Genomic DNA, 26187 nt, shown 5'->3' on the forward strand with positions numbered 1-26187 from the left:
AGGGCCCCCATTTTCAATTCCAAGACAGAGGGGGGCACTAGCAATTGTGGCTACAGGAGAAGAGGGGATCTGGTCACAGTCCTAGGACCAGGAGGAGTGCTGGCACTGGTGGCTACAGGGGAATAAAGTCCCATCTTAGTTAAAGACCAGGGCACAGGCCAAGAGAACAGTGGCACTTTGCCTTACAGTACACTACTTTGGAAGCACTGAAAACCTATAGACCCCATAGCTAGCTCTGAAAACAGTAGTAAAAAAGCCCTGAGGTCTGGGACAGTGCTCCCTTCACCCTGGAGGCAGAGTCCAACTTTAACATAAAGTTTAAAGTCAAGAAATAGGTGGCAAAATAAGCAAACAACAATAAAAGAAACTGACAATAGAAATTTACTATGGTGACAGGAAAGATCAAGACACAAAGCAGAAGACAACAAAGTCAAAACAGCTACATGAAAAGCTTCAAAGAAAAATTTGAGTTGGTCACAGACCAAAAAGGAAATCCTGGAAGAGCTCAAAAAGAATTTTAAAAATCAAATAAGAGAAGTAGAGGAAAAACTGGGGAAAGAAATATGAGTGATTCAAGAAAATTGTGAAAAGAGGGCCAACAACTTCATAAAAGAAGCACAAAAAATACTGAATAAAATAATGCCTTAAAATGGAATTGGACAAATGGCGAAAGAAACACAAAAATCAACTAAAGAAAAGAATGCCTTAAAAACAGAATTGGTCAAATTAAAAAAAAAGAGGCACAAAAATTCACTAAAGAGGACTTCCGGGGGTGGAGCCAAGATGGTGGCTGGAAAGCAGGGACTTGCATGAGCTCCCCACCACGTCCCTCCAAAAACCTATAAAAAATGGCTCTGAACAAATTCTAGAACTGCAGAACCCACAAAATACCACAGGGAAGCAGGGATCCAGCCCAGGACAGCCTGGATGGTTGCTGGATGAGGTCTATCACACACGGAGTGAAGGGGAGCGGAGCTCAGCGTGGGAGGCAGCAAGACCAGCCAGACCAGAAGCCAGGCAGAACAGGCCCTAGCACCCTGAATCAGTGAGCTGTGGCAGTTACCAGACTTCTCAACCCACAAACACCAAAGACAACAGAGAAGGTTAGTGGGAAAAGCTGCGGAGGGACAGAGTTCACAGTTCAGCCACCGCCCCAGGGGCAGTGGGGGAGGTGCAGCTACAGAACTACAGCTGCAGTTACTTCCAGCTCCAGGCCCACTTGGTGGGAGGAATTAAGTGGCGGATCAGAGCAGGAGTGAAGAGCCTGCTGAAGATTTGCGTCAGGTCCAGGTTGGTGGTTCTTGAGGAAGGAGTGCTGGAGTGGCAGAGCTGGCTGTATAGAAATAGCTCTGAAATCAACGGTGCATCCCCTCAAGCTTGGAACAATCTCAAGGGTCAAGTAAGTTGGCTGAGAACATGGCCAGGCAGCGAAAAAACACCCAGATTCACTCTCAGACTTTGGAATCTTTCTTTGGCGACAAAGAAGACCAAAACATATGGCCTGAAGAAGTCAACAAAGTGCAAGAGCCTACACCGAAAGCCTCCAAGAAAAACATGAACTGGTCTCAGGCCATGAAAGAGCTCAAAAAGGAGTTGGAAAAGCAAGTTAGAGAAGTAGAGGAAAAATCGGGACGAGAAATGAGTATGATGCAAGAAAACCATGAAAAATAAGTCAATAACTTGCTAAAGGAGACCCAAAAAATACTGAAAAAAATATTGAAGAAAACAACACTTTAAAAAATAGACTAACTCAAATGGCAAAAGAGCTCCAAAAAGTCAATGAGGAGAATTATGCCTTGAAAGGCAGAATTAGCCAAATGGAAAAGGAGGTCCTAAAGACCACTGAAGAAAATACTACCTTAAAAATGAGACTGGAGCAAGTGGAAGCTAGTGACTTGATGAGAAATCAAGATATTATAAAACAGAACCAAAGGAATGAAAAAATGGAAGACAATGTCAAATATCTCATTGGAAAAACCACTGACCTAGAAAATAGATCCAGGAGAGATAATTTAAAAATTATTGGACTAATGTTCATACCCTTTGACCCAGTAATACCACTTCTAGGGTTGTATCCCAAAGAAATCACGCAAGCGGGAAAAGGACCCATATGTACAAGAATATTTATAGCAGCTCTCTTTGTGGTAGCCAAGAATTGGAAAGCAAAGGGATGCCCATCAATTGGGGAATGGCTGAACAAGCTGTGGTATATGAAGGTGATGGAATACTATTGTGCCATAAGAAAGGGGGATGATGCAGACTACATAACAACCTGGAAAAACCTACACGACATAATGCTGAGTGAGCGGAGCAGAGCCAGGAGAACGTTGTGCACAGCCATAGATATATGGATTCCGTGAGGACCAACCCTGACATACTGCGCTTTTCTCAGCAACCTAAAGGGCAAGGACAACTCCAGGGGAGTCACGATGGATATCTTCATTCAGAGAAAGAACTGCGAAGTTTGAATACAGACTGAGGCACACTACATGCTCGCCTTTTCTGCTTCTCTTTTGTTTGTGTTTTTGGGTTTTTTTTTTTTTTGGTTCTGTTTCTTCTTTCTCATGATTCATTCCATTGGTCAAAATTCTTCTCCACGACCTAACTAGAGCATAAATTAATTCAATGCGAAGTTATACATGACAGTTATATGGGACTTCATGCCGTCTTGGGGAGGGAGGAGGGAGGGAGGGGAGAAAAACTGGAACTCAAAACTATGTAGAACCGTGTGTGGTAAACTAAAAATAAATACAGAAATTTATTTAATTAAAAAAAAAAATACGAGTGTTCTAAAAAAAAAAAAAATTATTGGACTACCTGAAAGCCATGATCAAAAAAAGAGCCTAGATATCATCTTTCAAGAAATTATCAAGGAGAATTGTCCTGATATTCTAGAGCCAGAGGGTAAAATAGAAATTGAAAGAATCCACAGATTGCCTCCTCAAATAGATCCCAAAAAGAAAACTCCTAGGAACATTGTCGCCAAATTCCAGAGCTCCCAGGTCAAGGAGAAAATACTGCAAGCAGCCAGAAAGAAACAATTTGAATATTGTGGAAAAACAAACAGGATAACACAGGATCTGGCAGCTTCCACATTAAGGGACCGAAGGGCTTGCAATACGATATTCCGGAGGTCAATGGAGCTAGAATTAAAACCAAGAATCACCTACCCAGCAAAACTGAGTATCATGCTCCAAGGCAAAATATGGACTTTCAATAAGATAGAGGACTTTCAAGCTTTCTCACTGAAAAGACCAGAGCTGAATAGAAAATTTGACTTTCAAACACAACAATCAAGAGAAGCATGGAAAGGTAAACAAGAAAGAAAAATCATAAGGGACTTACTAAAGTTGAACTGTTTTGTTTACATTCCTACATAGAAAGATGATATGTATGATTCATGAGACCTCAATATCATAGTAGCTGAAAGGAATATGCATATATATATATATATGTGTGTGTGTGTGTGTGTGTGCGTGTGTATACATATATATATATACATATGTGTGTGTCTATGTATGTATATATGTTGATATATATATACATATATACATACACACACACACAAAGGGCACAGGGTGAGTTGAATATGAAGGGATGATATCTAAAAAAAATCAATTTAAGGGATATGAGAGGAATATATTGAGAGAGGAAGAAAAGGAGAGATAGAATGGGGTAAATTATCTCACATAAAAGTGGCAAGAAAAAGTGGTTCTGTAGGAAGGGAAGAGGGGGCAGGTGAGGGGGAATGAGTAAATCTTGCTCTCACTGGATTTGACCTGAGGAGGGAATACCATATACACTCAATTGGGTATCTTACCCCACAGGAAAGAAGGAGGAAGAAGATAAAAAAGGGGGGATGATAGAAGGGAGGGCAGATGGGGGAGGAGGTAATCAAAAACAAACACTTTCAAAAAGGGACAGGGTCAAGGGAGAAAATTCAATAAAGGGGGAGAGGTTAGGAAGGAGCAAAACATAGTTAATCTTTCACAACATGAGTATTGTGGAAGGGTTTTACATAATGATACGCAATGTGACCTATGTTGAATTGCTTGCCTTTTTAGGGAGGGTGGGTGGAGAGGGAAGAGGGGAAATAATTTGGAACTCAAAGTTTTAAAAGCAGATGTTAAAAAAAATTTTGCATGCAACTACGAAATAAGACATACAGGTCACAGGGCATAGAAATCTATCTTGCCCTACAAGAAAGTAAGGGAAAAGGAGATGGGGGAGTAGGGTGACAAAAGGGAGGACTGACTGCGGAACAGGGCAATCAGAATGTATGCCATCTTGGAGTTGGGGGGAGGGTAGAAATGGGGAGAAAATTTGTAATTCAAACTCTTGTGAAAATCAATGCTGAAAACTGAAAATATTAAATAAATAGAATTCCTGTTTCCTTCAAAAAAAAAAAAAGAACCACTTTCTCTCTGACTAGTCTGCTGCCTCTCTTAAGGAGAAGAACCCACTGGGTACATTATCCCAAATAAACACCTTTGCTTGGTTTGATTTTAAAAAACTCTCCTTGAGAAATAGAATTGGCCAAATGGAAAAATATACAAAAAGTCACTGAGAAAAATAATTCCTTAAAAAATAGATTGGATGAAGAAAAACTAGTGACTCCATGAGACACCAAGAAACAATAAAAGAAAATCAAAAGAATGAAAAAAACGTGCAATATCTCATTGGAAAAACAACTGACCTGGAAAATAGGACAAGGAGAGATAATTTAAAAATTATCCAACTACCTGAAAGCCATGGCAAAAAAAGATAGACTATTTTAAGAAAAATATATTTTTATATTTTAAGGAATTGTAGAGGAAAATAGCCCTCATATCCTAGAACCAGAGGGTAAAATAAAAATTGAAGGAATTTACTGGTCACCTCCTGAAAGTGATCCCAAAATGAAAACTCCAAGGAATAATAAAGCCAAATTGTATAGCTCCCAGGTCAAGGAGAAAATACTGCCAGCAGTCAGAAGAAACAATTCCAATATTGTGGATGCACAGTTAGGATCACAGAAGACAAGCAACTTCCACATTAAAGAATCAGAGGGTTTGGAATATGATATTCCAGGAGACAAAGGAGCTAGAATCACAACCAAGAATAACCTTCTCTACAAAACTGAGTGTAATCTGTTAGAGGAAAAATAGATATTTAATGAAATTGTGGAACTTCAGGCATTCTTGATGAAAAAAAAATCAGAGGTGAATAGAAAATTTGACTATCAAATACAAGACTCAAGAGAAGCATAAAAAGGTAAGCATGAATGAAAAATCATAAGGGAATCAACAAGGTTAAAATGTTTGTATTACTAGATGATTATTGTAACTCCTAAGAACTTTATCATTATTAGATCAGTTTGAAGGCGTATACATAGACAGAGGGCATGCATGATTTCAAAAAAAATAAAATTAAGGGGTAAGAAAGAGGGTTGCACTGAGAGAATGGTGAAGGGAGAGGAAGGACAGGAAAAATTATCTCACATAAAAGAGGCATGAAAGGAAGACCTTTTATGATGGAGGGAAAGATGAGGGGAGTGGTGGGTAATACTTGAATCTTACTCTCTTCAGGATTGGTTTAAAGAAAGAATAACATATATACTCAGTAGGGTATTGAAATCTGTCTTGCCCTACAGGGAAGTAGTAGGGGAAGGGAATAAGAGAAGAGGAAGGTGGATTAAGGATGGTGATAGTTAGAAGCAAGATAGGCTATTGAGGAGGAACAGGGTAAAAAGGGGGGGGATAAAGAGAGAAAATAGGATTGGGGGAAATACACAGTAAATAATCATTAGCATGATGTGAATGGGATAGACTCACCCCAAAAATGGAAGTGGATAGCAGAGTGGATTAAAAGCCAGAACCCAGCAATATTTTGTTTACAAGAAACACACCTGAAACAGAGAAACACTCACAGAATAAAAAAGGGGCTGGAGAATAACCTATTCTGCTTCAGCTGAAGTTAAAAAAAAAGCAGGGATACCAATTTTGACCTCAGAGAAAGCAAAAAAAACCCCAAAGATAGACCTAATAAAAAAATAAACAAGGAAATTACATCTTGCTAAAGGCACCATAGACAATAAAGTAATAGCAATACTAAACATATGTGCACCAAGTGGCATAGCATTACAATTCTTTTGGGGGGGGAGAAGAGGAAAATTGGGGTTAAGTGACTTGCCCAAGGTCACACAGATAGTAAGTGTGTCAAGTGTCTGAGGCCAGATTTGAACTCAGGTCATCCTGACTCTGGGGCTGGTACACTACTCACTATACCACCTAGCTGCCCCTAGCATTACAATTCTTAAAGAAAAGTTAAACGAACTGCAGGAGGAAATAGACAATAAACCTGTACTAACGGGGGACCTCAACTTTCCCCTTTCAGAACTAGATAAATTTAACCACAAAATAAAAAAGAAAGAATATAAGGAGATGAATAGAATTTTAGAAAAATTAGATATGATAGACCTCTGGAAAAAATGGAATAGGAATAGAAAGGAGTATACCTTTTTCTCAGATGTAAATGGCACCTTCAAAAAATGACCGTTTTTAAGGACAAAGAAACCTCACGACCAAATGCAAGAAAGCATAAATATTAAATGCATCCTTTTCAGACCATAATGCAATGTTTAATAAGGAGCCATGGAAACATAGATTAAAAATTAATTGAGGATGGGAGCCAAGGTGGCTCTGTGAAAGGAGGGAACTACTGGAGCTCTCTCACAAATTCTGTCAGATACCTCTAAAAATGAATCTGAGCAAATTTGAGAGAGTTATAAGCCACTAGTAAACTGAGTGGGACAGGAGCATGGAATGGCATCAGACCTCACCAAACAGAAGCAGCAAAGGAATCCAGCTGGTGAGCCAGGCTGGCAGAGCACTGGGCACACAAAATGTGGGAGCAGGAGCAGGCCTAGGGTGGAAGTACTGGCTACGACAGCTATCCCCAGGCCTCTCAGCCCAGGACAGGAATCTGTCAGAGCTAACGGAGACACCAGGGCTGAGCCTGCAGCTGAGGGAGCAGCTACACCTGAGCCCTCCAGCCCACAGTCTAAAGGTTTGAAACTCACCTTCTTGAACTTCCAGGAGCCATGATTACCAGGAAAGACAGCTCTCATCCCTCCCTTCCTCACCCAGATAATACTCCCTTGGGAGAAACCCTTAAATAGAGAAGCCAGAAGTGGGGCTTCGGTAGCCTTTTAACTCAAGAAGTTGGGGAGAGGGCCCTTCTTCTGGTCGTGGGAGGAGACTAGTGCAGGAAGACAGGTGTCCCAGCAGGCCCCACCACAGCAGAACAGTGGGAGTTTCTGACCTCAGAGAAATGGAGCTATCAAACATCAACTCCAGGACCCCTTCACTGTCCTTCACACAGCCAGGGGAAGTGGCAGACACCAGCACTGGCAGCAGCTAAGACCACCCATGCTGTAGCACAGCCCTAGAGGAAGAGGAGACTTCCAGCAGCCAGATCACCCCTCCCCCACACCTCACAAAACCAGAGGCCACAACACACAAAGCCAGTGAGCAGGCCCACAGTTCCCAGCACAAGAAGCTTGGGATAGAGCCCCCTGAGCTCCAGAAGCAGAGATCCACTTTAGAAGCCAGGGGGAAAAACAAACAGACACCATGAAAAAACAGACCAGAAAACCAAAGACCATTTATTCCTATTATGGAGACAGGGAAGATCAAAACATAAATTCAGAAGAGGACAGCATTGACACTATACCCACATCTGAAACCTCAAAAGGGAATGTGAACTGGTCTCCAGCCCAAAAAGCATTCCTGGAAGAACTCAAGGAGGACTTTAAAAACCAAATTAGAGAGATAAAAGAAAAAATGGGAAAAAATACACTGATGAGAACAAATCTTTAAAAAGTAAAATTGACAAAATGGTAAAGGGGGTTCAGAATATAAATGGAGGGGAATGTCTTATTGAAAAGTAAAATTAACCAAATGGAAAAGGAGATACAGAGGCTAAATGAAGAAAACAGTATGTTAAAAATTAGAATTGGGCAAGTAAAAGGTAATGAGTCTACGAGACATCAAGAATCAGTCAAACAAAATCTAAAGAATGAAAAAATAGAAGAAAATGTGAAATATCTGATTGGAAAAACAACTCTCCTGGAAAATAGATCCAGGAGAGATAATCTAAGAATTATTGATCTACCTGAAAGCCATGATGAAGAAGAGCCTGGACAGTATCTTCCAAGAAATCACCAAGGAAAACTGCTCCAAGGTCCTAGAACCAGAGGGTAAAATAGTCATTGAAAGAATCCACCAATCACCCCCTGAAAGAGATCTCAAATTGAAAACTCCAAGGAATATTCTAGCCAAATTTAAGAACTATCAGATCAAGGATAAAAATACTGCAAGCAGCCAGAAAGAAACAATTCAAATATCATGGAACTACAGTCAGGATCACACAGGATCTTGCAACTTGTACAATAAAAGAAAGGAGTAATTGGAATATGATATTCTGAAAGGCAAAGGAGCTTGGACTACAACCAAGAATGAACTACCCAGCAAAATTGAGCATAATTTTTCAGGCAAGGAGATGGACATTCAATGAAATAAGGGAATTCCAGACCTTCCTGATGAAAAAGCCAGAGCTCGATGGAAAATTTGATCTTCAAATACAAAACTCAAGAGAGACACAAAAAGGTAAATGAGGGAAAGAAACTATGTTATTCAATAAGAGAAAATTGCTTACATCCTTATAAAGGATTATATTGATTTATATACATTACATATATACATAATACAGTTGTATATAGTTGTATGTAGTACAGTTGTTAAAATAATTGGAAAGGATATATATATATAGACTAAGGGTGTCAGTATAAAGTAACTAATGTGATAATAAAAAACATAATTAAGGGGTGAAAAGGGATTGTTCTGAGAGAAGAGACAGGAAGGAGGTAGAAAAGGGTAAATTATGCCACATGAAAAGGAAAAAAAACAGAAGGAAAGAAAGGAGGGAGAAAAGCAGTGTTTGAGATTTACTTTCATCAGATTTGGTTCAAGGAGGGAATAACACACTCTGATAAGTATAGAAATCAAATTTGTTTTACAAGCAGTAGGAGGGGAAAGGGGAAAGAAAAGGAGGGGTGGATAGAAAGGAGAGAAGAAGTAGCAAGGGGAAAAGGGTAAGATAAGGGAGGCATGTCATTAAGGAGGGAAAATTAAGGAAGACAGTGGTGATCAAAAGCAAAACTCTTTTGAGGAGTGGAAAGGAGAAGGGAGAAATAAAAGCATAAATGGGAGGGGGGTGGACGGAATGGAGAAAAAGACAGATAGTAATCATAACAGTGAATGTGAACGGGATGAACTCTCCCATAAAACAGAGGCAGATAGCAGAATGGATTAAAAACCATAATCCTACAATATGTTGTTTACAAGAAACACATTAGAAACAGGGGTATACACACAGGGTAAAGGCAAAAGGCTGGAGTGGAATATATTATGCTTCAGCTTAAGTAAAAAAAGCATGGGTAGCAATCCTAATCTCAGACAAAGAAAAGCAAAGATAGATCTAATTAAAAGATATAAGGAAGAACATTATATCCTGCTAAAAGGCACCATTGACAATGAGGCAATATCATTATTTAACATATATGCAGGAGAAGTTAATGGAGTACAGGAAGAAATAGACAGCAAAACTATACTAGTGGGGGACCTCAATTTCCCCATCTCTGAACTTGATAAATCTAACCTCAAAATAAACAAGAAAGAAGTTAAGGAAATGAATAGAATTTTAGAAAAGGTGGATATGATAGACCTCTGGAGAAAACTGAATGGGGATAAAAAGGAATATACCTTTTTCTCAGTGGTACATGGCACATACTCAAAAACTGACCATGTAGTAGGGCATAAAAACCTCACAATGCATCCTTTTCAGATCATGATGCAATTAAACTTATTTGTAATAAAGGACCATGGAAAGATAAACTAAAAATTAATTGGAAACTAAATAATTGAATCCTAAGCAATGAGCGGGTCAAAAAACAAATCATAGAAACAATTAATAACTTCATTCAAAAGAAGGAAAATAATGAGACAACATAACAAAACTTATGGGCTGCTGCAAAAAGCAGTTCTTAGGGGAAGTTTTATATTTCTAAATGCTTACATAAATAAAATAGAGAAAAAGGAGATCAATGAATTGGGCATGAAACTTAAAAAGGTAGAAAAAGAACAAATTGAAAATCCTCAAATAAATATAAAATTAGAAATACTGAAAACCAAATAAGAGATTAATAAAATTGAAGTTAAGAAATCTATTGAACTAACAAACAAAACTAAGAGCTAGTTTTATGAAAAAACCAATAAAAGCGATAAATTTTTGGTGAATTTTATCTAAAAAAAAAGAAAGAAGCTGGTGACCTTGGGCAAGTCACAACCCCAGTTGCCCTGCCTACCCCCCTCCAAAAAAAAAAGAAAGAAGAAAACCAAATTATCAGTATCAAAAATGAAAAGAGTGAATTCACCTCCGATGAAGAGGAAATTAAAACAATAATTAGGAATTATTTTGCCCAATTGTATACCCATAAATTTGACAACCTTAGGGAAATGTATGAATATTTATAAAAATATAAATTGCCCAGGTTAACAGAAAAGGAAGTAAAATACCTAAATAACCCCATCTCAGAAAATCAAATTGAGCAAGCCATCAATGAACTCCCTAGGAAAAAATCACCAGGATCAGATGGTTTTACAAGTGAATTCTATCAAACATTTAAAGAACAATTAGTTCCTATACTTTATAGACTATCTGGGAAAATAGGCAAAGGAGGAGTCCTACCAAATTCTTTTCATGACACAAATAAGGTACTAATAGCTAAACGAGGAGGAGTCAAAACAAAGAAAAAAAACCTATAGACCAATTTCCCCTAATGAATATTGATGCAAAAATTTTAAATAAAATATTAGAAAAAAGATTGCAGCAACTTATCACAAGAATAATACACTGTGACCAGGTAGGATTTATTCCAGGAATTCAAGGCTGGTTCAATATTAGGGAAACTATCAGCGTAATTGATCATATGAACAACAAAACTAGCAGAAACCATATGATTATCTTAATAGATGCAGAAAAAGCTTTTGACAAAATATGACATCCGTTCCTATTAAAAACACTAGAAAACATAGGAATAAGTGGAGTCTTCCTTAAAATTAAAAGTAGCATCTACCTAAAACCATAAGCAGGCATCATGTGTAATGGCGATAAGATAGATGCATTCCCAATAAGATCAGGGGTGAAACAAGGATGTCCGTTATCACCCCTACTATTCAATTTGGTACTAGAAATGTTAGCTTTAGCAATAAGAGAAGAAAAAGAAATTGAAGGAATTAGAACAGGTAAAGGAGAAACTAAGTTACCACTCTTTGCAGATGATATGATGATCTACTTGGAGAATCCTAGAGAATAAAGTAAAAAAACTACTTGAAATAATAAAAAAACTTTAGGAAAGTTGCAGGATATAAAATAAATCCACATAAATCCTCGGCATTCGTATATATTTTACTAACAAAGCCCAACAGCAAGAAATAGAAAGAGAAATTCCATTTAAAGTTGCTATAGACACTATAAAATGTTTGGAAGTCTCCCTGCCAAGACCAACCCAGGGCCTATATGAACATAATTATGAAACACTTTTCACACAAATAAAATCAAATCTAAATAAATGGAAAAACATCAGTTCCCACGATTAGGCCAAGCTAATATAATAAAATGACAATTTTACCTAAATTACTTTACTTATTCAGTGCCATACCAATTGAACTACCAAAAATTATTTTACACAGCTGGATAAAATAATAACAAAATTCATCTGGAAGAACAAAAGGTCCAGAATATCAAGGGAATTAATTAAAAGAAATGCTAGGGAAGGTGGTCAAACCATACCAAATATTAAATTGTAAAGCAGCTATCATCAAAAGTACTTGGTACTGGCTAAGAAACAGTCGTGGATCAGTGGAATAGGTTAGGTACAGAAGATGCAGTAATAAATGATTGTAACAGTCTACTCTTTGATAAACCCAAAGAATCCAGCTTCTGGGATAAGAATTCACTACTTCACAAAAACTGCTGGGAAAATTGGGAAATGGTACAGCAGAAACTGGGCATAGACCAATATCCTACACCGTATACCAAAATAAAGTCAAAATGTGTTCATGATATAGGAAAAAAAGGCTGATACTATAAGCAATTTAGGAGAGCAAGGAATAGTATACCTGTCAGATTTATGAGAAAGCGAAGAATTCATGACCCAACAAGAGAGAGAGGGCATTACAAAATGCAAAATAGATAATTTTGGTTATGTTAAATTGAAAAGCTTTTGTATAAACAAATCCAAAGCGACAAAGATTAAGAGGGAAGCAGAAAATTGGGAGAAAATCTTTATAACCAGAGTCTCTGATAAAGGCCTCATCTCTAAAATATTCAGGGAACTGAGCCAAATTTATAGGAATACAAGTCATTCCCCAATTGAGAAATGATCAAAGGATATGAACAGGCAGTTTTCAGGGGAAGAAATTAAAGATATCTATAGGCATATGAAAAAATTCTCTAAATCACTATTGATTAGAGAAATGCAAGTCAAAACAATTCTTAGGTACCACATCTCTCCTGCCAGATTGGCTAACATGACAAAACAGGAAAATGATAAATACTGGAGAGGATGTGGGAAAATGGAAACACTGTTATGTTGTTGGTGGCATTGTGAATGGATTCAGCCATTCTGGAGAGCAATTTGGAACTATGCCCAAAGGGCTATAAAAATATGCATACCCTTTGACCCAGCAATACCACTTCCTGGGCTGTATCCCAAAGAGATCACACAAGTGGGAAAGGGACCCGCATGTACAAAAATATTTATGGAAACTCTTTTGTGGTAGCAAGGAATTGGAAATCAAGGGGATGCCCATCAATTGGGGAATGGCTAAACAAATTGTGGTATATGAATGTAATGGAATATTATTGTGCTAAAAGAAATTGTGAACATACAGATTTCATAATAACCTGGAAAGACCTATGTTATATGATGCTGAGTGAGGGGAGCAGAACCAGAACATTGTACACAACTGCAGATATATTGCTTCTGTGAAGACTAACTTTGATTGACTTGGCTCTTCTCAGCAATACAAGGTTCAAAGACAGCTCCAAAGGTCTCATAGTGAAAAGACCTATCTACATCCAGAGAAAGAATTATGGAGTCTGAATGCAGATTGAGGCAAACTATTTGCTCTCTCTTTTTTTCTCTTCTTTTTTGGTTTTGTTTCTTCTTTCTCATGATTCATTCCATTGGTCATAATTCTTCTTTACAACTTGACTATTATGCAATAAGTTTAATGAGAAGGTATATGTAGAACATATATCGGATTCCATGCCATCTTGGTGGAGAGGGAGAAGGGGAGGGAGGAGAAGAAAATTTGGAACTCAAAAACTTGTCTAACTGAGTGTTTTAAACTAAAAATAAAAAATATGAAAAAAAATTTTAATTAATTGAAAGCTAAATAATATAATCATAAACAATGAGTGGGCCAAAGAACAAATCATAGAAACAATAAATACCTTCATTAAGGAGAATGACAACATATCAAAATTTATGTGAAGCCACCAAAGCAGACTTAGGGGAAAATTTATATCTACAAATATGTACATCAATGAAATATAGAAAGAGCAGATCGATGAATTGGTCATGTAACTAAAAAAAAACTAGAAAAAGAACAAATTAAAAATCCCCAATTAAACACAAAACTGAAAATACTGAAAATCAAAGGAGAGATAAATAATATTGGAAGAAAATAATTGAACTAATAAATGAAACTAGGAGCTGGTTTTGTGGGGGGAAAACATAAAATAGATAAACAATTGATCAATTTGATTAAAAAAAGAAGGAAGGAAACCAAATTATCAGTATCAAAAATGAAAAATATGAATTCGTCAACAGTGAAGAAGAAATTAAAGCTATTATTAGGAGCTATTTTGCCAAATTATATTTCAGTAAAGTTGACAAAATCTAAGTGAAATTAATGAATATTTACAAAAATATAAATTTCCCAGATTAACAGAAAAGGAAACAGAATACTTAAATAACCCTATTTTAGAAAAAGAAATTGAACAAGCCATCAAAGAGATTACTAAGAAAAAATCCCTTAGCAAAAAGATTATAGCAACTTATCATGAGGATAATTCGCTATGACTAGATGGGATTTATACCAGGAATGCAGGACTGGTTTGATATTAGGAAAACTGTCAGGATAATTGACCATATCAATAACAAAATTAACAGAAATCATACAATTATCTCAAAGGATGCAGAAAAAGCTTTTGACAAAATACAACACCCATTCCTATTTAAAAAAGTATAAGAGAACATAGGAATCAATGGAGTTTTCCTTAAAATGATAAGTAGTTATCTATCTGAAACCATCAGCAAGCATTATATATAATGGGGATAAGCTAGAAGCATTTCCAATAAGGATGTCCTTGGGTGCAGCCTTTTTACTGAGCCCAAGTTTTACAGAACAAATCCTTTTGTTAAGGGGATTTGTTCCGTGAAGTTTGGATTCAATCAAAGGGCTGCACTTGAGGATCTAGAGGGCCACATGTGGCCTTGAGGCCATAGGTTCCCCACCCCTGACCTAGGCAAATGGCTTGGGAAAGGGCTGATCAGGAATGTTTCCCCTACCAACTCAATGAGCTCAGTGAGATTTTTTTTAACTTTTAATTATTCATGCTTCTTATAAATGTAGACACATGCATTTGGCACCTTGCCAGGAGACAAAACATTACCTCTGATTTATTCTCGATGCCTAAGGATACTCCCATGATGTCTTGGTTGGTTCAGACCCTTGAAAAACAGATGCTTATGAGAAGAATTAACCCTTTGTATTGGCCTATGTAAATGAGCTATTAGTTTCCCCATTCCTTTTTCACTTGTATTTTGTTCTGCCTTTCTTCCAGAAAGTGTGTTATGGAAGCTAGAGCGTGGATCATGGATATATCCTGTAAAGGAACTTCATAAATAATATTCTCAATACCGAGCCTTCTGTGTGAAGGGGGAATTGGTCAGCTTTATAGGCAGTACAATTCTAGAATCTAGACTTCCAGCCAGAGAAGGGGAATTTCTCTATCAGTGCCAGCACAAGGGGTTGTGTTGCAAGTAGCCTCATGCTCAAGAGTTTGGAGATCTGGTTCATCAGAGAATAAGGGGAGATCCTGAGTAACATATCTTTTGGAGAGAGAATAAAATTCCACACATAACCCCTGAACTGAAAGGAAGAGTGTGGGAATTAAGATGTGATACAGAGAAACAGGAAGCTAGGTGGTGCAGTGGATAGAATTCTGGGCCAGGAGTCAGGAAGACATGAGTTCAAATTCAGCCTCATACATGTGCTAACTGTGCGACCCTGGGCAAGTCATTTAAACCTTGCCTCAGTTCCTCATTTGTAAAATGACCTGGAGAAGGAAATAACAAACTTCTCCCATATCTTTGCCAAGGAAACCCCAAATGGGGTCACAAAGCATTGGATACAACTAAACAACAACAACAGAGATGCAAGGGATATAAATCTTGCCAACCCAACAGTGGGAAGTGAGTTTCCTACCCACATGTTCCGAAATATGTGTTTGGTTTCCAGCAGAAAATTAAATCATAGAGTGACAGTGAGTCTTAGAGGAATGGTATGGGCCTTATGCAAGAGAGTGGGGTTCAGGAAAATATCAGGATATTAAACTACCAGTAAATGAAAATTCAGTTCCTTTCTGGAGCATCCATAAGTTATCAGACCTTTAAGACATGTAGGGAGACAAACTCAACAACTAAGAAAGAGAATTATGATTGGTGATAAGTTATTATGAGTCCTTCTATGTATTTTATGTCATTTGTGAGCTCCACTGAGTCCTTTTACTCTTTTGTATTCTCAGTGGGGTGAAATACTGTCCTTTGCTCTCCCCACCACCCAAAAAAAAGAAAAAAAATCCCCAGGACAAGATAGATAAACAAGCGAATTCTGCCAAACATTTAAAGAATAATGAATTCTGATATGATACAGTCTATTTGGGAAAATAGGTAAAGAAAGAGTTCTGCTAAATTCCTTTTACAACACAAATATAGTGCTGATAATGAAACCAGGAAGAGCAAAAGCAAAGATGGAAAACTATCAATGAATTTCCCTGATGAATATTGATGTAAAAAAATTTAAATAAAATACTGGCAAGAAGATTACAACAATATATCACAACGATCATATACTATGACCAGATGGGATTTATACCAAGGAGGCAGGATTGGTTCAATATTAGGAAAACTATCAGCATAATTGAGCTTATCGATAATGAAACCAACAAAAATAATATCTAGGGAGGGGGCAGAGCCAAGATGGTGGCTGGAAAGCAGGGACTTGCTTGAGCTCCCCCCCCGGGTCCCTCCAAACACCTATAAAAAATGGCTCTGAACAAATTCTAGAACCGCAGAACCCATGAAATAGCAGAGGGAAGCAGGGCTCCAGCCCAGGGAAGCCTGGATGGTCACTGGGTAAGGTCTATCTCACAGAACTGGGAGCAGAGCAGAGCCCAGCATGGGTTGCAGACCTACCAGACTGGGAGCCAGGCAGAACGGGCCCTAGCGCCCTGAGTTAGTGAGCTGTGGCAGTTACCAGACTTCTCAACCCACAAACACCAAAGACAACAGAGAAGATTAGTGGGAAAAGCTCCTGGGACAGAGTGAAAGGAGTTCGCAGTTTGGCCACCACCCTGGGGGCAGTGGAGGTGATGCAGCTCTGAGGCTGCTTACAGAGCTACAGCTGCACTTGCGTTCTGGCCCCAGGCCCACCTGGTGGGAGGAATTAAGTGGTGGATCTGAGCGGAAATGCAGAGCCAGCTTAGATCTGAGTCCAGTCCAGGTTGGCGGTTCTTGGGGGAGGAGTAGCACTGGTGTGGCAGAGCTTACTGTGTAGAAATAGCTCTGAAAACAGCAGTGCAGCCCCTCCAGCTTGGGACAAAGTACTCTTATACTGTACAAGCAGTCATACCCCAACGAAAATCTCAAGGGTCAAGTAAGTTGGCTGGGAACATGGCCAGGCAGTGAAAACGCACTCAGATTCAGACTCAGACTTTATAATCTTTCTTTGGTGATAAAGAAGACCAAAACATACAGCCAGAAGAAGTCAACAAAGTCAAAGAGCCTACATAGAAAAATATGAATTGGTCTCAGGCCATGGAAGGGCTCAAAAAGGATTTGGAAAAGCAAGTTAGAGAAGTAGAGGAAAAATTGGGAAGAGAAATGAGAGTGATGCGAGAAAACTATGAAAAACAAGTCAATGACTTGCTAAAGGAGACCCAAAAAATACTGAAGAAAACAACACCTTAAAAAATAGACTAAGTCAAATGGCAAAAGAGCTCCAAAAGGCAATGAGGAGAAAAATGCCTTGAAAGGCAGAATTAGCCAAATGGAAAAGGAGGTCCAAAAGGCCACTGAAGAAAATACTACCTTAAAAATTAGACTGGAGCAAGTGGAAGCTACTGACTATGAGAAATCAAGATATTATAAAACAGAACCAAAGGAACAAACAAATGGAAGACAATGTGAAATATCTCATTGGAAAAACCACTGACCTGGAGAATAGATCCAGGAGAGATAATTTAAAAATTAATGGACTACCTGAAAGCCATGATCAAAAAAAAGCCTAGATATCATCTTTCAAGAAATTATCAAGGAGAACTGCCCCGATATTCTAGAGCCAGAGGGTAAAATAGAAATTGAAAGAATCCACTGATTGCCTCCTGAAAAAGATCCCAAGAAGAAAACTCCTAGGAATATTGTCACCAAATTCCAGAGCTCACAAATCAAGTAGAAAATACTGCAAGAAGCCAGAAAGAAACAATTTGAATACTTTGAAAACATGATCAGGATTACACAAGATCTAGCATCTTCTACATTAAGGGGTTGAAGGGCTTGGAATATGATATTCCAGAAGCCAATGGAGCTAGGACTAAAACCAAGAATCACCTACCCAGCAAAACTGAGTATCATGCTCCAAGGCAAAATATGGATTTTCAACAAAATAGAGGACTTTCAAGCTTTCTCACTGAAAAGACCAGAGCTGAATAAAAAATGTGACTTTCAAACACAAGAATCAAGAGAAGCATGAAAAGGTAAACAAGAAAGAGAAATCATAAGGGACTTACTAAAGTGGAACTCTTTTGTTTACATTCCTACATGGAAAGATGGTGTGTATAATTCATGAGACCTCAGTATTAGGGTAGCTGAAGGGAATACACACACACACACACACACACACACACACACACACACACACACACATATATATATATATATATATAGACAGAGGGCACAGGGTGAGTTGAATATGAAGGGATGATATCTAAAAAAATAAAATCAAATTAAGGGACAACAGAGGAATATATTGAGAGAGGGAGAAAGGGGGAGATAGAATGGGGTAAATTATTTCTCATAAAAGTGGCAAGAAAAAGCAGTTCTGTAGAAAGGGAAGAGGGGGCAGGTGAGGGGGAAGGAGTGAATCTTGCTTTCATCGGATTTGACGTGAGGAGGGAATAACATACACACTTAGGTGGGTGTCTTACACCACAGGAAAGAAGCGGGAAGGAGATAAAAAAAGGGGGGATGATAGAAGGGAGGGCAGATAGGGGGAGGAGGTAATCAAAAGCAAACACTTTCGAAAAGGGACAGGATCAAGGAAGAAAACTGAGTAAAGGGGAATAGGATAGGAAGGAGCAAAATATAGTTAGTCTTTCACAACATGAGTATTGTGGAAGGGTTTTACATAATGATACACATGTGGCCTATGTTGAATTGCTTGCCTTCTCAGGGAGGGTGGGTGGGGAGGGAAGAGGAGAAAGAATTTGGAACTCTAAGTTTTAAAAACAAATGTTCAAAACAAAAGTTTTTGCATGCAACTAGGAAATAAGATATACAGGCAATGGGGCACAGAAATTTATCTTGCCCTACAAGAAAGTAAGGGAAAAGGGGATGGGGGAGTAGTGTGACAGAAGGGAGGACTGACTGGGGAACAGGGCAATCAGAATGCATGCCATCTTGGAATGGGGGGGACGGTTGAAATGGGGAGAAAATTTGTAATTCAAATTCTTGTGAAAATCAATGCTGAAAACTAAAAATATTAAATAAATTAAATAAATCAATTAAAAAACAAAAAAATATTATCTCAGTAGATGTAGAAAAAAAGCTTTTGACAAAATACAATACTCATTCCTATTAAAAATACTAGGAAACATACGAATAAATTGTTCTTTCCATAAAATGATAAGTAGTATCTACCTAAAATCAACAGCAAGCATTATCTTTAATACAGATAAGACAGAAGCCTTTCCAATAAGATCAGAGGTGAAGCAAGGATGCACATTATTACCACTATTATTCAATCTAGTTTTGGAAATGCTAGCTATAGCAATAAGAAAAGGAATTGAAGGAATTATAATAGGCAATGAGGAAACAAAACCATCGCTCTTTGCAGACAATATGATGGTGTATTTTGAGAATCCTAGAGAATCAACTAAAAAACTACTGAAATAATTACAATTTCAGCAAAATTGCAGGATATAAAATAAACCCACATAAATCATCAACATTTCTATATATTACCAAAAAAAGTCCAGCAGCAAGAGGTAGAAAGAGAAATCCCTATAGTTAATATAAAATACTTGATAGTCTACCTGCCAAGACAAATCCAGGAACTATATGAACATGATTACAAAACATCTTTTACACACATAAAGTCAGATCTAAACAAATGGAAAAAATATCAGTTGCTCACGGGTAGGCTAAGCCAATATAATAAAAATGACAAGTCTACCTAAATTAATTTATTTATTCAGTGCTATGCCAGTCAAACTACCAAAAAATTATTTTTTAGATCTAGAAAAAAAATAAAATTAGCTCAGATTCAATCTAGCTCAACTCAGATTTATCTGACCTGCTGGCATTAGTGTCACAAATGCTTAGGCTCTCTAAGAGTCTATCCAATATGGTGAATCTTTAATAAACTTTGTTTTTCTTTGGCTGAGGAAAGAATAAAATAATAAAATTCATATAGAAGAACAAAAGGTCAAGAATAGTAATAGAATTAATGAAAAAATGCAAAGGTGGCTAGTCATACCAGACCTAAAACTATATTATAAAGTAGCAGTCATTAAAACTATCTGGTACTGGCTAAGAAATAAAGTGCTAGATCAGTGGGGTATATTAGGTACTCAAGACACAGTAGTAAATGACCATAGTAATCTAGCATTTGATAAACCCAAAGACCCCCACTGCTTGGATAAAAACTCACATTTTGACAAAAACTTCAGGGAAATCTGGAAAACAGGATGTGGCCACTTGCAGGGAAATGTCACACCACCATCATCAGTGCCTATACTCCTACCATGACAAACTTTGATGAGGTGAAAGAAAAATTTTATGAAGACTTGGAGACCCTTATCATCAACGTGCTGAAAGTTGATTCTGGGTGACTTTAATGTAGAGTAGGCTCAGACTACCAGATTTGGCAGGGAGTCCTAGGGAGGAATAGAGTTGGAAACAGCAACAGCAACGGTCACTACTGAAGACCTGTGTATCTCAAGACCTTCCCATCACCAACACTGTCTTCCATTTACCTAAACACAATAAAACTTCATGGATCCACCCTTGCAGCAAACATTGGCATTTAATAGACTTGTAGATTGTAAGGAGAAGAGACAGACAGAATGTGAGAGTGATGAAGGCAATGTATGGTGCAGAGTGCTGGACCTAAGCATAGACTTATCCTTTCCAAGCTAAATATTTGCATTCAGCAAAAGTGGTGCCCCCAATGCAAAATGACTACCAGAAGAATTAATGTCAACAAATTAGAGCTCTTCTCTGAGTGGGAACAGTTTGTTGCTAACTTGGAGGGAAAGTTGAGCCAACACACAGTTGGCAACAGTGGAGCAGAAAAGGAGTGGGCAGCTTTCAGGGATTTGGTATATAGCACTTGCTTATCTAGGTCAGAACACTTGCTAACACCAAGACTGGTTCAATGAAAATGATGGAGAAATCCAGAAGCTGCTAAATGAAAAACAGGAACTCCACAGGGTTTACCAGCAGGATAGCTCATCCATCTCTAAGAATGCAGCATTTAATTCCATCAAAACTAAAGTAAAGGCAAAACTTAGAAAGATGCAGAATTCTTGTCTCAGTAAGAAGGCAGATGAAATTCAGTTTTATACTGATAGTAATAATCCAAAGCACATTTATGATGCCCTGAAGGCTATTTATGGGCCAAAGACCTATGGTGCATCTCAACTGCTCAGGGCTGATAGAGCCACATTGGTTAGTGATAAGGACATGATCTTGGAGAGATGGGCTGAATACTTCCATAGTCTTCTCAACAGACCATCATCAATCAATGGTGAAGCCACTGACCTTTTATCTCAGGTTGAAGTTAATCCCTCCCTAGCTGAAGCTCCAACTGAAGAGGTTTTGAACACCATTAGGCTCCTTTCATGTGACAAAACACCTGGTACTGATTCTATTTCAGCTGATATGTAAAAGGTAGGGGGTTCATTGCTCATATAAAAGCTGACTAAAATTTTCCAGATTATATGGAAAGAGGAGGTTATCCCCAGGAGTTCAAGGATGCCTCCATTGTCCTTCTCTACGAAGGTAACGGAAATAGATTGTCCTGTGACAATGACAGGGAGGTCTCTCTGTTAGTCATTGCTGGCAAGATTCTTGCCAGAGTCCTCCTTAATAGGCTAATCCTTCACCTGGAAGATGGTCATCTACCTGAGAGCCAGTGTGGCTTCAGAAAGGGCCAAGGAACAGTTGATATGGTGTTTGCTGCCTGGCAACTCCAGGAGAAATGCCAGGAGCAGAAACAAGGTCTGTATAAATCATTCGTAGATCCGACCAAGGCTTTTGATATTGTTAGTCATGAGGGCTTATGGAAAATTATGTCAAAATTTGGTTGCCCAGATAAATTCATCAGCATTATACATCAATTTCATGATGGCATGCTTGCCGGGGTTCTAGATAATGGACGACGCTCTCGTGCTTTCCCAGTCACCAGTGGAGTGAAACAAGTCTGTGTGCTTGCTCCCATGCTTTTTAGCATGATGCTTTCAGCCATGGTGTCAAATGCTTTCAATAAGAATGAACACAGCATCAAGGTCAGCTACTGTATTGATGGTAAATTATTCAACTTTAAAAAGCTACAAGCCAAAACTAAATTGGAGGGAGTGTTGGTGCATGATTTTCTCTTTGCAGATGATTGTACACTCAATGCAGCCTCTGAAGCTGAGATGTGACAAAGTATGGATCACTTCTCTGCTGCTTGTACTAATTTTGGCCTAAGAATTAACACCAAGAAAACACAGGTGCTCCATCAGCCACCACCATACCATCCATATGTGGAACCAACAGTTACAGCAAATAGAGAAGTTTTGAATGCTGTGGATAAGTTCACTTACCTTGGTAGTATACTTTCCAGGGATGTACACATTGATAACGAGGTTGATGCAGGTATTGCCAGAGCTAGCTCAGTGTTTGGGAGGCTCCAAAGGAAAGTATGAGAGAGAAGAGGTATTAGACTGATTACCAAACTGAGGGTCTATAGAGCCGTTGTGCTGACCTCATCGTTGTACACCTGTGAAACTTGAACAGTCTACCAGGGCCTTGCCAGGAAACTGAATTGCTTCCATTTGAATTGTCTTAGGAAGATTCTGAAGATCGCCTGGCAGGATAAGGTGCCAGACACTGAGGCCCTTACTTGAACTAAACTGCTAAGCATTCAAACTCTTCTTCAGAGAGTGCAACTCCAATGGACTGGCCACATTGTTCGAATGCAAAATGTGTTCTTGCCAAAAAGACTATTTTATGGAGAACTCACATAGGGCAAGTGTTCACATGGTGGTCAGAAGAAGCAATACAAGGACACTCTCAAGGTTTTCTCTCAAGCACTTTGGAGTTGGCTGTGTGACATGGGAGACATTGGCACAGGACTGCTCAGCCTGGCATTCCCACATCAGAGAAGGTGCTGTGTTCTATGAGCTTTGAATTGAAACAGCTCAAAGGAAATGCAGGATGCGCAAGTTTGGAGTATCCACCCCAAATGTGCACATGGACTATTTGTGCCTAACCTGTGGTAGAGAATTCTGAGCTCATATTAGCCTAATCTGTTGCCATCAGACACATTGAATCTTGATTCAAGCATAGTGATGTCATTTTGTTCCTCTTTGAAAACGGACAACAACCAACCAATATACACTTATATATGTGTATATATATGTATATGTATATATATATATGTATATCATATGCTAAACTCAACAGAGATACAAAATTTTTTGCCCATCTAACCACTTATCTTCTCATCCTATATCCTATATGTATTAGTTTTATCTGTGCGGAAGCTTTTCAGTTTCATGTAATCAAAATTATTGATTTTGCCTTTTGTAATTACTTCTATTTAATTTAGTTAACAATATAACTTCAACCCATATCTCTGAGAGGTATATGGTCTGCCTCTCTTCTATTTTCTATAGTCAGAGAATTAATATTAAGGTTTCATATCCAATTAGAATGTATTGTACAATATGGTGTAAGGTGATGGTCTAAGCCTAATTTCTGCCAGACTACTTTCCAATTTTCCCAGAAGTTTTTGCCAAATGAGGAGTTTTTCCCTAGGTAATTTACATTGTCCACTTTATCAAAACTGGACTGTTGAGTTCCCTTTTTTCTGATTCTCACTTGTCTATTCCATTGATAAAATTATCTGGTTTTGACTAATAGGAGACTACTTTGATGACTGCTGTTTTATAATATCTTTTGAGATCTGGAAGTGCTATTACCACTTGTTCCCTACTTATTTTCATAATTTCCTTTGACATTCTATATCCTTTGCTTTTCCAAATTAATTTCATTATTATTTTTATCAAATTCTATGAATTATCCATTTGGTACTGTGATTGGTATAGAATTATATGAAACCATATTCCTACTGTAGCAAACCCTGGCATCCAAACCAGATTGTGATATATTATATATACATATATAAGCATATAACTAATAGCCATTTCTCAATATGTAAGTGGTCAAAGGATATGAACAACGGGTTCTCAAAAGAAGAATTACAAAGTATTCACAACCATAGGAAACAATGCTCCAAATCACTGATAATTAGGGTATTCAGAAAGTTTCAATGTGTTCAGAAAGTCCAAAAGTGGGAACTATGGATGTTCTTGAGAATGGCAGCAGCAACCATCAATGCTCAAACTGGAGTAACCCAGGGCACAGAACTCTACAATCCCTAGCACTCAATCCTGAGACACCAGAGACTCTGAAGAGCCAGAACTCTGAAACTGAAAGATTTGGGGAGGGAGCAACACAGGGGGTAACCCCAGGAGGTGGAGATCAAGACAGGAACCCAAGTGATCTAATTTAAGAATTGGGATTTGACCACCTCATTCAAAAGCACACCGGGAGGCAGAGCCAGGCCCTGGAATAAGGTCCCAGTTCAGGAACTAAAACTAGATAGATGAATAAATCAAAGAAAACATCAACAAGCATAAAAAGGACTGTAAGTCTAAAGATCTGCTCCCCCAATATGGAAGAATGATGCTAAAACAACTGCAAGCAGAGACTTAGAGGGAAAAAAATGGATCTTCTATAAGGACTACATGAATGCCTAGAGGAAATAAAGCAAGAGCCAAAAATGGAAATAAATGGAAATCTCTTTCTGAAGGAAAGAGATGGACTTCCAGCAAACTAGAGTAGACTATGAGATGATAGTAAAAAATATCAGAGCAAAATAAAACTGAACAAAAAAGAGAAAATGTAAGATAAAGATAGATAGGTAAACCTATATCTATTTACATATATGTTCACATGTATGTGTGAAAAAAAATATATATATGTATATGTGTGTGTATACAAACATACATATAAGCAACTGACCTGGAAAATAGGTCTAGGATAAAGAATAATTGGACTTTTTGAAATCTATAATAACAAAAGCCTGAACAGTATATTTCAAGAAAATGTAAGAGACAAATGCCCATATTTATTAGAACCAGAGGGCAAAGTAAAGATAGAAAGAATCTACTGCCTACCTTCTGATCGAAATTCAAAATTAAAAGTCCGAAGAATATAATAGCCAAAATCCAGAACTCCCACATAAGTCAGTCAGTTAATAGGCATTTATTAAGCATCTATGTGCCAGACACTGTGTATCAAAGAGAAATGCCAAAAACATCCAGAAATAGTTTAAAGGGGCCAAGACGGAGATGACCAAAGATCTGGCTGCATCTACTATAAATTAGAAGAGATCTTACAATAAAATATTCCAAAAGGCAAAAGATACAAATTTAAACTAAAAATAACTTACCCTGAAAAACTGAGCAGGAAATGCACATTTAATAAATTACAAGACTTTCAAGAATTTCTGATTAAAGACCAGATAAGAATAGGATCTTTATAATACAAACAAATGATTCCAGAAAATTTTTTAAAAGGTAAATTTGAGCATTTAGAAAGGGCTATATGATGACATAGTGCTAATATTCCAAAAATGAAAGAAGTAAAGTTCTTACAGAACTTTAATGTCTTCTCAGGATATCAAGGGAGTTAAATAAAAGCAGAGGTCCTGGATCTGGATTGGTTTTCTTCTGAGGGTCTGAAAAGGGGAAAGAAAAGAGAGAGTAGAAGGACTACATTAATGTAGAAAGGGGGATGAAAGGGGGAGAACTTAGTAACTTTTAAATGATGCACATGAGAAGAGTATACAAACATGAGAGAAGGGGTAGGAAGAGTGAGTACTAGATGAAACTCTCTCTTATTGAAATGAGCAAAGGTGGGTTAAATACACATATATACACCCACCGAGAATTTGGTAAAGAATTATATCAAACCTAATAGGGAAAAAATGGTGATAGGGAGAAGTAGGGGATTAGAGGGAGAATAATCCCAGGGAATAGCTACAAGCAAAACAAAACTCTTGATCCTAAATGGAGGAGTAAATAGGAAAAAGAAAAGAACTAGACTCCAAGGTGGTGGGGGAATAGTCCCTTTTGTGGCCTCTTAGACAATCAAGGAATAGCTGAAAAAATTGTTATATTAACTAAAAAAATTATGTTGCACCATACATAATGGCAAAAAAGACTCAGAAAATCCTAGGTAGT

General features: G+C 37.9%; 1 protein-coding gene across 1 annotated transcript in view; it reads left to right on the top strand.

The window, feature by feature from the left end:
- Nucleotides 1-6803: 6803 nt before the first annotated feature.
- LOC118851093 (leucine-rich repeat-containing protein 14-like) overlaps nucleotides 6804-26187 on the top strand; it is a 29623-nt gene continuing 10239 nt past the window's right edge. The window contains 1 exon segment of the mRNA XM_036760645.1: nucleotides 6804-7047. Within this exon segment, the coding sequence (XP_036616540.1) occupies nucleotides 6804-7047 (244 nt within the window).

This window comes from Trichosurus vulpecula, chromosome 5 (assembly GCF_011100635.1).
Source record: "Trichosurus vulpecula isolate mTriVul1 chromosome 5, mTriVul1.pri, whole genome shotgun sequence".
Classification (NCBI taxonomy): Eukaryota; Metazoa; Chordata; class Mammalia; order Diprotodontia; family Phalangeridae; genus Trichosurus; species Trichosurus vulpecula.